The 15349-nt window shown below is 31.5% G+C and overlaps 2 protein-coding genes across 2 annotated transcripts in view; one reads left to right on the forward strand and one right to left on the reverse strand.

Annotated features, from left to right (window-relative positions):
* LOC132741649 (protein FAM184A-like) overlaps window positions 1-12360 on the reverse strand; it is a 29390-nt gene extending 17030 nt beyond the window's left edge. The window contains exons 1-3 of the mRNA XM_060729872.1: window positions 12002-12360; window positions 1497-2369; window positions 1057-1177 (exon numbers count right to left, since the gene is read on the reverse strand). Of these exons, the coding sequence (XP_060585855.1) occupies window positions 1057-1177; window positions 1497-2369; window positions 12002-12142 (1135 nt within the window). The 5' untranslated portion in view covers window positions 12143-12360. The remainder of the gene's footprint in view (window positions 1-1056; window positions 1178-1496; window positions 2370-12001) is intronic.
* On the forward strand, window positions 5769-8568 carry LOC132741660 (uncharacterized). The gene is made up of 4 exons (XM_060729883.1): window positions 5769-6342; window positions 6896-6955; window positions 7401-7579; window positions 7806-8568. The coding sequence occupies exons 1-4, from the start codon at window positions 6292-6294 to the stop codon at window positions 7843-7845; spliced, it is 330 nt and encodes a 109-aa protein (XP_060585866.1). The 5' UTR covers window positions 5769-6291; the 3' UTR covers window positions 7846-8568.
* Window positions 12361-15349: the final 2989 nt, after the last annotated feature.

Genomic DNA, 15349 nt, shown 5'->3' on the forward strand with positions numbered 1-15349 from the left:
TTTTTTCGGCACCGTCCCCCATCCAAATAATACATCAGGGGGTTGCCAGAAGGGGGATGTGCCCCCTTCTGTTTGGGGGGTTTGAAGCGGGGCGGAGTCCCCCTCATCGCCAAGAAAATTTTGATCTTGTCAGAGGCTTAAAATGACCCTAGGTTGATCATAAGGTAACGTGTAACCAACGCTGAAAAGCCTTTGACTCTATCTCAATCCCTTGAGAAGTTGCAGCACTTTGAAATAAATTTTGATGGAAAAAATCGAGGCAAAAAAGTGATTTTTGGCAATTTTGAGATGTCCCCTCGTTGCCATGGTCACAGAAAATTTTAGCCTGAGCATGTTGTTGCAAGGGCAATGGTCCAGTCAACATTTGTGCCAAGTTTGATTAGTGTTGAAGCATTTTTCATAGTTTCATAGCAGTTTGAACTTGTAAGAGGAGGCTTTTCAGTGAAAATGGCCATTTTTCACAATATGCTCATGGGGGAAAGGGTTAAGATAAACTTGTGTCCCAGTTTAGAACTCTTCACTAAACAGGGGAAAAAAATATATTTTTAGGAGGCCAGATGGCTCAGTTAGTAGATCTGGCTCAGTGAGCCACCAAGCCGTGTTTCATATTTACCAGGTTGAAGCCTAAGTTAGCCTGCACATTTTTCTCACCCTGTCACATTTTGTGACATACAGGGAACCGTGACGATTTATAGCTCCAGAGGTTTTGAGAAGTGTTCTTGTACCCATACGAAATTCAAAAAACATGTTCAATATAGTGGAGTGGGTGTGTCAATAGGTAGAGAAAAAATGTGTAAAGGGATAGATAGCTCTATCAGATATCTGTATGGTTGTGTAATGATATTCCAAGGATCTTGGGTTTGAGTCCTGGTCAGACTGGGCATTTTTCTTTGTTTTGAGGTTGACTCTATTTCAAATGTAACATTGCCACTTGTACAAGTACTAGTGTAACAGATTAGTAAGTTTTTGCTGAAATAGATGTAAAGGTCAAATGGTACATTTACATGTATAGGCTAGATATGACTAAATCATTAATTTAGCTATATACATGTATACCTGACTTTTTCACCATTTCCTCTTCCTGTCTACTGCAACGTTCTTTCATTACAGCTAGTTCATTCTCTGTATCTCTCAGTTTAGCAAGATTGGCATTGTTTTCATCATGGGCACTTTGTAACTGTAAAGCAAAGAAACCAAATCAAGAAAATGTTGACATTCATGATACTGTAAAGATAAATTAGTTTTTTTATTGTTTTTTTTTCAAGAACTTAAAATACTTAATTGTTATACTGTTATAAATGTTATTGTGATAATGTTTTATATTGTTATTTTGATTCAATCTACAAAATAATTATTCACAAAACCAGTAAACCACCAAAGGACATCAAGTACACTTTTTTGCAGCAAAGTATGAATGAAAGACCTAGGGAAATTTTCAAAAGGACCTGGTATCATACTCAAATATAAAGAGAAGACTATCTTCTATATCTCCTTACCTGTTTTAAAAGATCATGTGAACTACCATCTTTTTCTTGTAGATTATTTTCTAAATTTTTTAATGTTTCATTTAGTTTGTCCACCTCATCTTCTTTATCAGTTAATTGACTAAGTACACTGTTTATTTGTTTTTTAAGTTCAGCTTCCTGAGCTGCAAAGTCTTTGCTTAGTTTGTCTTTTTCTTCTTGTAACATCCTATTAGCTTCTTCAGAAGAAATATTATTCATTTTCATAACAGCTTCTAGTTCCTTTTCATAGAATAGACGTGCCTTTTCAAGTTTGGCTTCATATTCCTCTTTCATTTGAAGTTTTTGCTCTTCCATTTCTTTAAATTTAGCATGCAATGTTTCTAATTCTGCCTTATATTTATCTTCAACCTTTTTAACTTCATTTAACCAGTCATTACTCTGATCTTTGCTCAGATTTCTAACTGCCTCAATTTCTTTTTCATGGCTTAATTTCAGTTCTCCTATTTTTCTTTCATTATCATCATTAACGCCTTCTTTCCAAGCTTCAAATTGTCTTAACTTTTCTTCAAAATCCTTTTTTGTGTGAAGCACATCTTGAGACAGTTCAAGCATCTTTTGTGCATGTTCTGATTTAAGCCTCATTTCTCTTTCTTCAGCTTCTCTTTTAAATGAATCAAACTGGTTTAAATGCCTGCTCTTAAGAGATTCATGTTCAACTAAACTTTTCTCTAGATATTCCAGTCTTTTATTCTGCGAGGTTTCAGCATTTATCTTCTCTTTAAACTGGGCAATTTTTTCTTTTGTTTCCTTGAGTAGCTGCTGTAATTCTTCCTCATGTTGTTCTTTGATTTGTTGGAGCACAGCTTCATGTTCATCATTTTTAGTATTCAGCGCATAGATAACCTACAATAAAATCAACATGGTTACTTTTATATTAAAGATAAAGTATTTGTAAATGTGGCCAAATATACTCAATAAATATACCCGTCCCTAGATTTGCCACTACTTGCCAGCTATTTCCACTGAAAAGGGTGGCATTAAGTGTAAAAAGGTGGCATTAACTGGAAAATGACAAAATTCCACTCTTTTTCCACTGTAGTGGCAAAATTGCCACCAAATGCCACTATCCTTTGGTGGCATTTAGGTGGCATTGAGTGGAAAGTTGAACATAGACTTTTTTTATGGTGGCAAAAGGGTGGAAATTGGTGAAAAATGAAACTTAGTTTATTTTGAAGGTGGAAAATGAGTGGCTTTTAGTGGAAAAGTGAAACTCTAACTATTTTCTGGGTGGCAAAATAGTGGAAAAAAACTTAGAAAATTTTGTGAATAACTTTTAGTCGAAACGGGAAACTCTTAACTATTTTCTGGGTTGTATAAAAATTAGTGAAAAAAACTGAGAAATCTAATAACTGTGCATTACAGGGTTTAAGATTTATTTAAGTCAAAGCTCCAAACTGAAATAAATCTGTTTATAGTTTGTACTCTACCAAAGCATCAAGTGAACTTTTTATCAAAAATATAATTTATTGAAGTTGAACAGTTAGAAAATTTTATCAGAAACTCTTATTTCTTAAACATACTAGAATGCTATGAACACAATTCTGATACAAAAGCACTGCCTCACAGTAATGGTATGATAATTCCAGCTGTAAAGTAGCAGGAAAAGACACAGAAATTGGACGTAAAATCACTTTTCCAGGCGTTAAACACATATAATTATGATCAGGAAAAATTAGAAAAAGTATGGGGTTACTTAACTTCCCATTTTTTATGGCAGTGCACTTTTCTTTAGGATCATGTAAAATTTGACTTTCAAGTCAAAATGTTTATGTTCCATTCTATGCTTGTAAAACTAGAAATGTGTCATCATGCCACGGATGCCCCCGCATGCATCCAAAATTTCAGATGTTATAATATTTAGTTCCAAATTTGTTTGCACAAATTATTGTTTTCATTTAAAGTTCAAAGCCCTTAAAACTTTTCAATGTTAACACAAACCATTTCCATACAATGTTCAAGGCACTGAAATTATTCAGTCGTAACCTTTTGAAAATAGCATATTTCATATTTGTAGCCAAAATAATGGCTACATACATTTCCACAAAAGTATGAGTGCTGAAACTGAAAGTTCAAAATTTTTTCCAATATTCAAGAAAGATAAGTTTGTCCACAATCATTGAACCACGACCAAATTCAAACTTAAACTGCCTATTCCTAAGATGTATCTATATTATTTTCAAAGTGAAAGGGACATAACTCTGCCAAAAAATCATCGAACCATGACCAAATTCCAACTTGACCTGCCCATTCCTTTGACATATCCATATGTCAAATTTGAGTTGAATATGTAACACTGTTGGGTAGATAATGAACAGAAACTGTAAATTTCATATTTTTTTCAAAGTGAAAAGGGCATTACTCTGCCAAAAATTATTGAACCATGACCAAATTCGAACTTGACCTTGGCATTCCAAAAAAATATCCATATGTCAAATTTGAGTTGAATGTGTTGTACGATTGGGGAGATAATAAACAGAAACTGAAAATTTCATATTATTTTCAAAGTAAAAGGAGCATAACTCTGCCAAAAATCATCGAACCATGACCAAATTCAAACTTGACCTGTATTTTCTCATGACATATCCATATGTCAAATTTGAGTTGAATGTGTTGTACCGTTGGGAAGATAATGAACGGAAACTGAAAATTTCGTATTATTTTCAAAGTAAAAGGGGCATAACTCTGCCAAAAATCATCGAATCATGACCAAATTCGAACTTGCCCTGTATTTTCTCATGACATATCCATATGTCAAATTTGAGTTGAATGTGTTGTACGGTTGGGGAGATAATGAACGGAAACTGAAAATTTCGTATTATTTTCAAAGTAAAAGGGGCATAACTCTGCCAAAAATCATCGAACCATGACCAAATTTGAACTTGACCTGCGCATTCCTTTGACGTATCAATATGTCAAATTTGAGTTGAATGTGTTGTACGATTGGGGAGATAATGAACGGAAACTGAAAATTTCATATTATTTTCAAAGTAAAAGGAGCATAACTCTGCCAAAAATCATCGAACCATGACCAAATTCCAACTTGACCTGTATTTTCTCATGACATATCCATATGTCAAATTTGAGTTGAATGTGTTGTACCGTTGGGGAGATAATGAACGGAAACTGAAAATTTCATATTATTTTCAAAGTAAAAGGGGCATAACTCTGCCAAAAATCATCGAACCATGACCAAATTGTAACTTGACCTGTATTTTCTCATGACATATCCATATGTCAAATTTGAGTTGAATGTGTTGTTCCGTTGGGGAGATAATGAACGGAAGCTGAAAATTTCATATTATTTTCAAAGTAAAAGGGACATAACTCTGCCAAAAATCATCGAACCATGACCAAATTCGAACTTGACCTGTATTTTCTCACGACATATCCATATGTCAAATTTGAGTTGAATATGTGCAACCGTTACTGAGATAATGAACGGAAACTGATGATGACGGAATGACAGAATGACGGAAGGACGGAAGGATGGAATGACGGAAGGACGGAAGGACGGAAACAGGGTAACACTATATGCCCCGGCCATTACATGGCGGGGGCATAATAAAATTACGGCTTTTAAAGTGTACTTTGTTCTTTAGTTATAATCTGTACATTAATTAAATAGTTGAAATGTTCTTCTATGCCCAGAAAATGCATATCTCTGCATAAAGTTTGTTGCTTCTTCTATGATATTTAATGTCAATCTTGAATAAAGTTTGACTTTTGTCTTTTCTTCTAATTGACAAAATAAATTGTCTCTTCAATATTGATATCTGGTGAGTACTAACAATTTTCATGTAATGCTAACAATAATTAAAGTGAAAAATGCAAAGGGCAATAACTCCAAAAGTAGGCAAAGAGTTATGGTTCTTAAACACAGCACATTGCTAAAAAAGATCTATATCTGTGAAGTTTCAAATTAATATCTCCAGTACTTTTTAAGCTTAATGATCAAGACAAAAATTAAGCATAGAGAAGTAAAAAATGGCAATAAACCCCAAATCATGCAATAAAAAGTTATGGTTCCTTGGCATTGTAACTTCTCATAAATGAGATTTAGTTATATGTGGAGTTTAAAATTATTGTCTCTAACATCTTTTGTGCTATGCTTTCAGATTAGCTTTATAAATCTATTGTAAAAATTAATGTGTGAAAAGTAAATAAGTCATAATGTCTGATAAATTTCTTACAATCAGGATAAGTAAATACTATCTAGTAAATACTACATCCTCTAAGATTTAACAACACAGCAAGTATTACATCTCAGATCTGATAAAACTACTGCCCTCTTATCTAGTAATCTATGAATGGGGGTTAATAGTTTACTCATGCTGACCAGAATGTTCCATTTGATTATTTTGGGAGAGGCAACATTATACATGTTTTTATGTAGAATTTGTCTTAAAATAGCATGCTAAATTATCTTTCAAAAGCTTATTTCTACTCAATCTATTTAGGTATTAGATATAGTTATACATTCAAATGAATGTAAAAAATAAAATGATGGGTGCTTGGTTTTTGGAAAATCCCTCACAATTTAAAATTATAATGGACTGGCCATGCAGTTACACCGTTGTAAAGTTTGAATTCAAAGGAATTGAGGTCAGTTAAAGCTTGCAAACACAAAGGAAATTATTGATATTGTAGCAATTCTGGAGATATTTTGTTTAAAATGTAAGGGTGCATATTTTTGATTTCTCAAAGAAAACATTTAAAGTCTTATTAGTGTGGTAATTAGAAATGAGAAGTTTTAACTGAAGTGTGAATGTGTAGACAAGAAGATAAACAGCAGAATCATTCCCAGTCAAAGTTTCAGGTAAACAACTTTTACATACAATAATTATTGTTATTTATGCCGAAACTGTTTAGTTTTTTGACAGTAAAAATATGAAGTGGTATTGTATAAAATTGTTTTTTTATATTTGTTTTGTTTGTAACTTGACTAAAAAGAAAGCTGCATGTACAATGTACATATAAAGAATGTAGGAATATAAAGAATGTAGGAAGATCTTCATCATTTCTTAAATACAATATGTTAGAAATTTTAAGTTTGAGAAAAAAATTATAGAAATTAATCAGTAAGTACAATATCATTATGTACAATATTACATCAATCAAACTATAGATAACCTGAGGTACCTATTACTACAACTTTCATGCTATAAACAATTTTCCTTCTGTGTCACATGTGGAGCAGATTAACAGTAACTGATTTATTAGTAAGTTTCATTCCTTCATTTTTGTAATTCAGCTTTCATGGTGCAGTAGATAATTATATAACCATAACTAGACAGTCTAGAGTAACATGCTATTAGGAGAATGACAGTTCATAACAGAAACAGCATTAAATAAGAATTATTATTTTGCAGACACAAAGCAATGAGGAGCAGCCTGGAGCAACACATTTGATCTTCAGTGGCTTTACAAAGGTATCTTGTTAATTCAAAGTTATTTTAGAATTAATAGGAAAGAAGTGTCCCAGTACCCAATAAGACACTTTTCAGTTCTTGATAAATATAGCTATTAGTCACTATTTACAAACCTACTTTAATTCAAACTCTTTATGACACTTTAATTTGCATTTACATTTTGTTTTACAAATTTTAGAGTTTTTGTACATTTTAGCTTGAAAATTTTATCAAATATTTATCCTGATGAAGGTTCGTTAAGAACTGAAACTGGAAGATTATTAATGACTCAACCTGCACTGGTGTTGATGTGTTGTATTTCTTTATTTCTTTCTTATTTTAAAATTTTAGAGTTGTATACATATACCAAGGTCTTATAAAAGTGTTTCATTTTCTGTCTTTACATATTAGATATTGATAATCATTTTCTGTCTTTACTTATTTGATATTGTTTATCATATTTTAGGACCAAGTGATGGCAGAACTGAAGCCATATGCCTCAAAAGAGAAAGGTACAGCAAAGCTCTTCAGAATGCTATTCAATATAGAAGAGATTAAAGGCCGCTCATTGTTTAGTATGAGGAAAGGGAACAAAGAGTCTGACGCCAGACCTTCTTGTGCAGACAAGGCAAAAGTTCTTGGAAGGTAACTAATGAACTGAATGAAAATATCATTTTTGATTCTGCGTATATTTTCTGCCTTGGAGTAAATAAGAAAAGTCTGATTCTTCCACGTCTGCAGTGCTGTTTTTAAAGTGTTTTAATCATATCTATGCACTCAAATTGAATATAGAAATATCCAATAGTCATATAAAAATGTAAGCTTATGTTTTTAATTATTGCATTAATCATTCATAATTTTTTTGTTTTAGATTGTGCGCTCGAAAAGTTGCCGACAACCTAAAGGACTGAACTCAAACTGTCCAGGAATAGCAAGATAAACTGAAGAAAATAAATGGACTAATGTTTTGCTATTTTTTGAGACAATATATGATTTCATATGGAAACATTAAAAAGGATTATTTTGAAAATTTGTTTGTTTCCGATTTAGGGTACAGGGTGACTTTCAAGCAGTTTCCAGCTATTGCCACCCACAAGGTGGAAAATTTCTGAAAGGGTGAAAATAGGTGGCATTTAGTGGAAACTGAATTTGCCACTATCTGGTGGCAAAATGGTGGAAAAGTGTCTAAATACTCCACCAATTTTCCACCCTTATGGTGGCAAAAGGTGGAAATAAGTGGCATTTGGTGGAAAATAAGTTTGCCACTCAATGGTGGCATAATGGTGGAAATTCGTCTAAATACTCCACCAATTTTCCACCATTATGGTGGCAATAAGTGGAAACAAGTGGCATCTAGTGGAAAATGAGTTTGCCACCCAAAGGTGGCATAATGGTGGCATTATGGTGAAAGTTTGTCTAAATACTCCACCAATTTTCCACTCATTGGTGGCATTTAGTGTAAAAAAGGTGGAATTAACTGGAAAATTATATAACATCAGTCCTGCTCAAATTTTTCACCATTTTCATGATTTGGGTGGCGTTTTGGTGGCGTTTTGGTGGCATTATTGGTGGAAAATTGTCTAAATACTCCACCATTGAAAAGGGTGGCATTTTAGTGGCAAATCTAGGGACGGGTAGGTACGTTTTAAACATAAAATTACAAACAGACATTTGAAACAAAACAGACTAAGTAAATATGACTGACTGTGACAAACAATAAATAATGAATGTCTATCATCAAGTTTGGCAAAACTGAATCTTCTTTGTATGGGTAGAAAACTGGACTCCTTATCCAGAGGTTACTGGTTCAAATCTTATTAAAGGTGAGATTAACTTTCTAAGTTATTGACATCTATTTGTTTTCCCATTAAAGCCAAACCCCTCTTGGGGAACTTAAACAAATAGATGTCAATAACTTAGAACAAACTGAAATTATCACAAAGCCATATAGCACTTTGTCTTGACTTGAAATTATGTACTAGATTTTCTGTTTAGGCTATCTACTTCCAGTTGGTAAAAATTAAGGAAGTAGCTAGCCGTACGGCTAGCTAAAAGTTCTAGCCGTATGTGAGTCACGTACGACTAGCAAGGACTCACTGTATTGGCTAGCCGTACGGCATTTTCAAAATTATATGGAAGTCATAAATGCATATGTTATTTTATGACTTTAAGCGAGGATTTTAACCAAGAAACAGCAATTGTCTTCGTATGTTTACTTTTTAGAGATAAATCGCCTTGTTGGCTACAGTAAAAAAAGTATAATTATCGATCTTTGTGAAATTGTCATCTCAAGACGTCGAGAAAAAATAGCGTTTGGTCGAAGTTAAATAACAACAATTGAAATAGTTTAGAAATTTTGATGATAGTCCTTTTTTGTTTCATTAAGTTTAATTTTCGACACCTTTAAATGAAACAAAAAAACGAAACTTATTGACCTTTTCGAAAACCTAGCTAAACACCGTTTTCCGGTACATTATGGATTTAGCTCTGCCAGGGGAATTACACCAAATGAAGTACATAACACAGTTACATGATATTTCATTTTTCTATCATTATTTCACCATTTAAGGTGAAAAAAAAATTGATGTATTTGAAAATTATCAATATTCCTTTAATATTTATTGCAAATTTTTCAAAAAAAAAAATTGTTTATAATGAAAATCAATAACATTAAAACAGACGTAGTGGAATCTTCCAGAATAAATAAGGTTATTTTCTGTGTAAACTTGTGTATTTACTTTATTTTTTATGGAATTATTCATACAATGATATTTAATTATTTTCTTATAAAGATAAAAATGTTTTTATTTCAATTTAATTTTAAAAAAAGGCCGAAAACATCATATTCGCAATTACACTCCATTAGGTGAATTCCCCAGAGCTATGTACAGAAAGTACCGGAAAATGGTGTTTAGCTAGGTTTTCGAATTCGTGAATTGTTGTTGGGCTTTGATAATTGCGTCAATTACCGACGGTATAGAAGTTTGTCCATCATTAAGGAAAGTTTGCATGTTCCGTGAAACACATTTTAAAATTCTATTGTCAGTCCCTTGGTAGGCTTTAATTAAGGCTAATTAATTGATTGTGCTTTTATGTTCGATATCTATCTACTTTTTTTGAAAATTATACAATTATTTTTGCATTTCACCGTTTATTTTTTCAATGTTCTTTTTATTTATCCACTCATTATCTGATCATTATTTATTCGAATTAGTAACGATTCGCCACACTAACGATTCGCCACATAACGATGCGCCACAGAGTAATAACGATTCGCCACAGTTAAATAACGATTCGCCACAGTATGATTATAGATCTAACAATGGTTTTTTTTATAGTTATCAACAAACTTTTTCCTTTTGTTTTAATAATTTGACAATGACAATAATTTAATAATGTTTCTTAATACAAGTAACATGAACTTAAAGCCCCCATCGCGGATTTTCAATTTATCAAAGTAACATTATTACAGGAGTACATTTACAAGAAAGTAATTATATGTTTAAATAAATATTGAATTAATCATAAACATAAATGTCAATTAATATTTATATATATAAATATATGTTTCATATATTATATATATGTCAAATATTTAAAAAAAAGATATTGCAAAAACATGTGATCATTACGAAAATTGATTTAGGATAATTGATTAAAGAACGCATATCTAAAACATTTGTCACACCTTTAATTTTAATAAACCAATCACCTTAAGCTTGTTGTAGAAATATTTAATTGACGCCGAAATAATCCTTTAATTATCTGACAATCATGTGATCAGATTTCAAAACAATGCGGCAATTAAGCTTATTTATGTAAATTTTGTAATAAAATATGTTAGTTATATAAATGTGTATAAATTAGTAGAGTTACTACAATCAGATAATAAAGCTATACTTGTAAATTTAGGAAAATATATAGATGAAGCTAATAAAAAGCGACAAGAATTGTTACCACCCGTTGTTAATTCATAACACATTTTGAAATGTTAATTGTTTCAACTTATTATCGTTAAAAAGATACATGTAATACTATACTTTTGACGCTGTCATTGTCACGTCTTTTCTGTTTTTTAGTGTTCTCTTCTTACTGGAACTTTTTATTTCTATGAATGATAATGAAATTGTGATGTTCTTTGTTCCTTTATTTGCAGCTGTCTGTTCTCCGTTAGAATGTCATCAGTTAAAACTTTTTATGTTCTTCTTAATATTTTTTTCTTTGCTTTTGTCATGTGACCACAGAATTATTATCTTTGTAATTATTGTATGTAACGAGATATTGTAAATGTATAAGTTACCGAAATAAACTATTTCTACTTGTTCTAAAAATAACTTATCTTAAATGTGTAATGTTATTTTGGTAATAAAATATTCATGTGTCTTAATTTATTTAAAAAAAGTTGTTTTTGTATAATTTTCCAGTTTATATAAATAACGAAGTTTTTCTCATCTACAGTTAATGTGTGATGTAATTTTGGTAATAAAATATATTTATTTTCATGTGTTTTTATTCTATAAAAGTTGTTAGTATATTTTTCCAGTTTATATAAATAACAAAGTTATAAAATGTGTTACGTAATTTTGTTAATAAAATATTTGGTTTTCGTGTGTTTTTTTATTCAATAAAAGCTGTATTCAGTGTAATTAATTTATGTAATTAACAAATGAAATATAAAATGGAAAAAAAATTTCCATCAACAATTTGAAAACAGGTGTGAAAAACTTTGTATTTGAACACGTGGCGAATCGTTATTTAACTGTGGCGAATCGTTATTACTCTGTGTCGAATCGTTATGTGGCGAATCGTTAGTGTGGCGAATCGTTACATTACCATTTATTCGATCCATGTACAAAAACCTTTCATACAAATAAAACAACAAATCATAAGGCACAAAATAACATATGCACTTTCAACTTCCATATAATTTTGAAAGTGCTGTACGGCTAGACAATACAGTGAGTCCTGGCTAGTCGTATGAACTCACGTACGTCTAGAACTTTTGGCTAGCCACTTCCAAAAATTAAATTTATGATGTGAAAATCTAATTTAATCTTCATGTAATACCTTTGTCAGCTGTGCAATCTTTTTTGACATCTTAAGGTGCATATCCTGTGTAACCTCCATATCGTTGTTTGTATTCTGTGGCAATGTACCGTACTTTCCATTTTGATAATGATTAAACGACATTTTGGCACTGGCCGCCATGTTGTTTGTTTTTGTCCAGATTTATTTCGCACGGTATTTCAGTTATAATGTTATTACATGAAGTATACATATTATTTAAACATATTAAACATGTTTAACTTAATGCCATGGCACAAAAATAAATATTTAGCCCGTTCTATGAGTTCAATAATAAAAAAAAATCTCAGAGGAAGTTTACATGTTTCCTTGACACAACGGGCAGTAACTCTCGAATAAAATTTAACGAATCAATTATAAAATTAGCGTTGTCGGCACACCAAAATTTGGGCCTGTCTAAAACGCGGACGCTTTAAGCTTACTTTCAATTAACACAAAGAATTCTGTATTAGGTGATGAGTTTCATTACATTTTCCAGTGTCCTTATTTGACATTTATCGTAGAAAGTACTTGCATATTAATTTACGAAGAGGTAACATGTTTAATTTTAAACAATTATTTCAAAATACTGACAGAACTGTGTTAATCAAACTGTCTGTTTTTACACAAAGAATAATGTCTATTGTGAAATAATGTTTTAACCACCTTCTAGTCAGTATCTATTGCCAACACAAGTATTGTCTTGATTTTCATTATTTACTTCATCTATTTTTATGTATTTTATTTAATTTTTTATTATTATTTTTTCATCTTTAAGGTCTCATGACATTTGTAATCGCATTGTGACACTTCCTATTTAATTTGTGTGGAACTAATTGTACCGGCGTGGTGTGGTTGCTATGTGGGGCTTCATGGGCCCCATGTTGTGGTTACACCATGTCGCTGCATCACTTCATTTGTGTTTTGGTCAGGAACTTTCATTGTGCGGTTCCATTAAGATAAGATAAGATAAGATAAGATAAGATAATCTTTATTTAAAGTCGGTTTCATAAAAACATATAAACATTAGCTATATAAGCTATTTTCCGACAAAACTTATTATCCTATAACAATTCAAACAAACAATCTGTATAAAAGAAAATATATAAAAGTATTAAGAAGATCAATGTACATTTATGAAAGACTCTGTAAAACAGTTAAGATTTATCAGCACATATAAATATGGGTAAGAAAGCATTAATGATTAAAAGCAAATATACATTACAATCAAACATCACATAAAATTACATCATACAAGAGTTCTATTTATGTACACAACCCTAAAATCAGAAAAAGGATTAGAATTTTTTAAAAAATTTAAATTTTTAAAATAAATTAAAGTACAGTAAATGATTCAATTTTATTTTATTTAAATATAGTTAACCTAATTTCAAGTATGATGCTTGAGCACATATCAGTAGCAGCATCTGATATGTACTCAGTCATGAAACTATGGGTGTAACTAGAACATGTACAAGTATCATAATAATAAAACTTAAAATGTTGAAATGTTTGTGTAACAGATGCTGATCTGAGTTGGCCTAGATAAATTCATGGTCTAAGTTAATTACTTAATTAATTAGAACAAAAATAAAATAAAAGTAGAAATAAAAAGGTAAAAATAGACTTAAAGAAGCTATTGTCCCCTTTATGGGATATATGAAAAGCTGATCAGCAGCTGTCACATATACAAACACTAACATGCACTGACAAATGACTATACAAATATACACACAAGAAGCACATGAAAAGCATTACATGATAAAACAGGTCTTATACAGCATTACTCTATGGCAGACAGAAATACAGGAAAAACAAAAGAAGAAACAAAAGAAGCATGCAGATTCATTTGATTCACATTTCAAAACTCAACAAAAAACATAACACTTAGGCACACATAGAACATTTGCATTTGAAGCCACTCCAGGTTTGGATAAGCCTCCGAAATTCACCGTAATCAGTTTCTGTTCTTAGTTCATTCGGGAGGCTATTCCAGACCTGGGTGGCCTCATAGCGAAAGCTTTTCTTACCATAAGTCTCTGTATTTACTCTAGGAACTTCAAGTGTGTTGTTATTTCTAAAAGAGTAATAAGAGGAATTTACTTTAATTAGTTCTTGAACATATTTTGGTGATATATTTTGCAAACATTTAAAAACTTCAATAGCTAATTGTCTTAATCTACTGATATGTAAAGTTGGCATATTAGCTTTACTTAAAAGAAATTCATATGATGAGCTGTAATCCTCAAAAACTATCTTCAATGATCTATGTTGTAACTTTTCAAGTTTTTCAGTATTTTGTTTACTACAAAAATGCCAAACTAAAGGACAATAGTTAAAATTTGAACGAACAAAGGATTTGTAGATTAACAATCTAGTATTTTGATTTAAGAATTTACTCAGTCTAGCAAGAATGTTGATTTGTTTTGCAGCCTTTTTGCAAATGTTAGATACATGTAAGTCAAAGTTTAGTAAAGAGTCTATTTCAACACCAAGAAGTTTCACGCTTTTTTCACAGACAATTTCTGTACTATTAAGACAAAAAGAGGTTAATTTACTAGTTGCTTGTTTTCCAATACAAATTGCCTGAAATTTGTCCGGATTGGCTTGCATTAGATTATTATCAAACCATTTTATCATAGATAAACTTTCATTTTCCAGTATAGATTGTAAAGAGTCAATATTGGTATCACAGTAAGATAATGTGTTGTCATCAGCATAATTGTACACAGTGGCTAATTTAATAAAGTAAAAGATGTCGTTAATAAAGATGTTAAAAATAAGAGGCCCTAGAATGGATCCCTGGGGAACTCCCTTATTTATTGACATCCAGTCACTGCATGCTTTACCAAGCTTAACCCTTTGTTTTCTATTTGACAGGTAGTTGTGCATAAGTTCTGCGGCTGTGTCAGATAAGCCATAGGCCTTAAGTTTCAATACGATCAAGTCATGTGGGAGACAGTCAAATGCCTTTGACAGATCCATGAGTATTGCTGCTACATACTCATGTCTATCCAAGGCATTTTTCCAGTCTTCTATTAGCCGTAAAAGAGTAGTTTGACATCCAAATTTAGATCTAAAAGCTGCCAGAAAATTATGAAAAATGTTGTCAAAGTATGAAACTAGTTGCTTATTTATTGATTGTTCAAAAATCTTCGAGAAAGTGGGCAGAATACTTACAGGCCTATAATTTTTCTTTTGAAAAGGATCTTCTTTTTTATAAACTGGAGTAACCTGAGCCATTTTCAGGGACTCCGGAAAAGTATTATTAATAAAGCATTTATTTATTATACATTTTATAGGCTCCGCAAGAGATTCAGCACCTGCTTTTATAATTTTTGGAGGTAGGTT

The sequence above is a fragment of the Ruditapes philippinarum genome, unplaced genomic scaffold, assembly GCF_026571515.1.
Source record: "Ruditapes philippinarum isolate M1 unplaced genomic scaffold, ASM2657151v2 ctg1713_1_1_1_1, whole genome shotgun sequence".
In the NCBI taxonomy this organism is placed as follows: Eukaryota; Metazoa; Mollusca; class Bivalvia; order Venerida; family Veneridae; genus Ruditapes; species Ruditapes philippinarum.

Bases quoted from the DNA above. Each gene is read 5' to 3' on its own strand.
- LOC132741660 (XM_060729883.1), top strand. From the start codon at position 6,292: ATGTGTAGACAAGAAGATAAACAGCAGAATCATTCCCAGTCAAAGTTT. The intron at 6,956-7,400 runs GTATCTTGTTAA...ATCATATTTTAG, and splicing joins TCTTCAGTGGCTTTACAAAG to GACCAAGTGATGGCAGAACT. The intron at 7,580-7,805 runs GTAACTAATGAA...TTTTTGTTTTAG, and splicing joins AAGGCAAAAGTTCTTGGAAG to ATTGTGCGCTCGAAAAGTTG.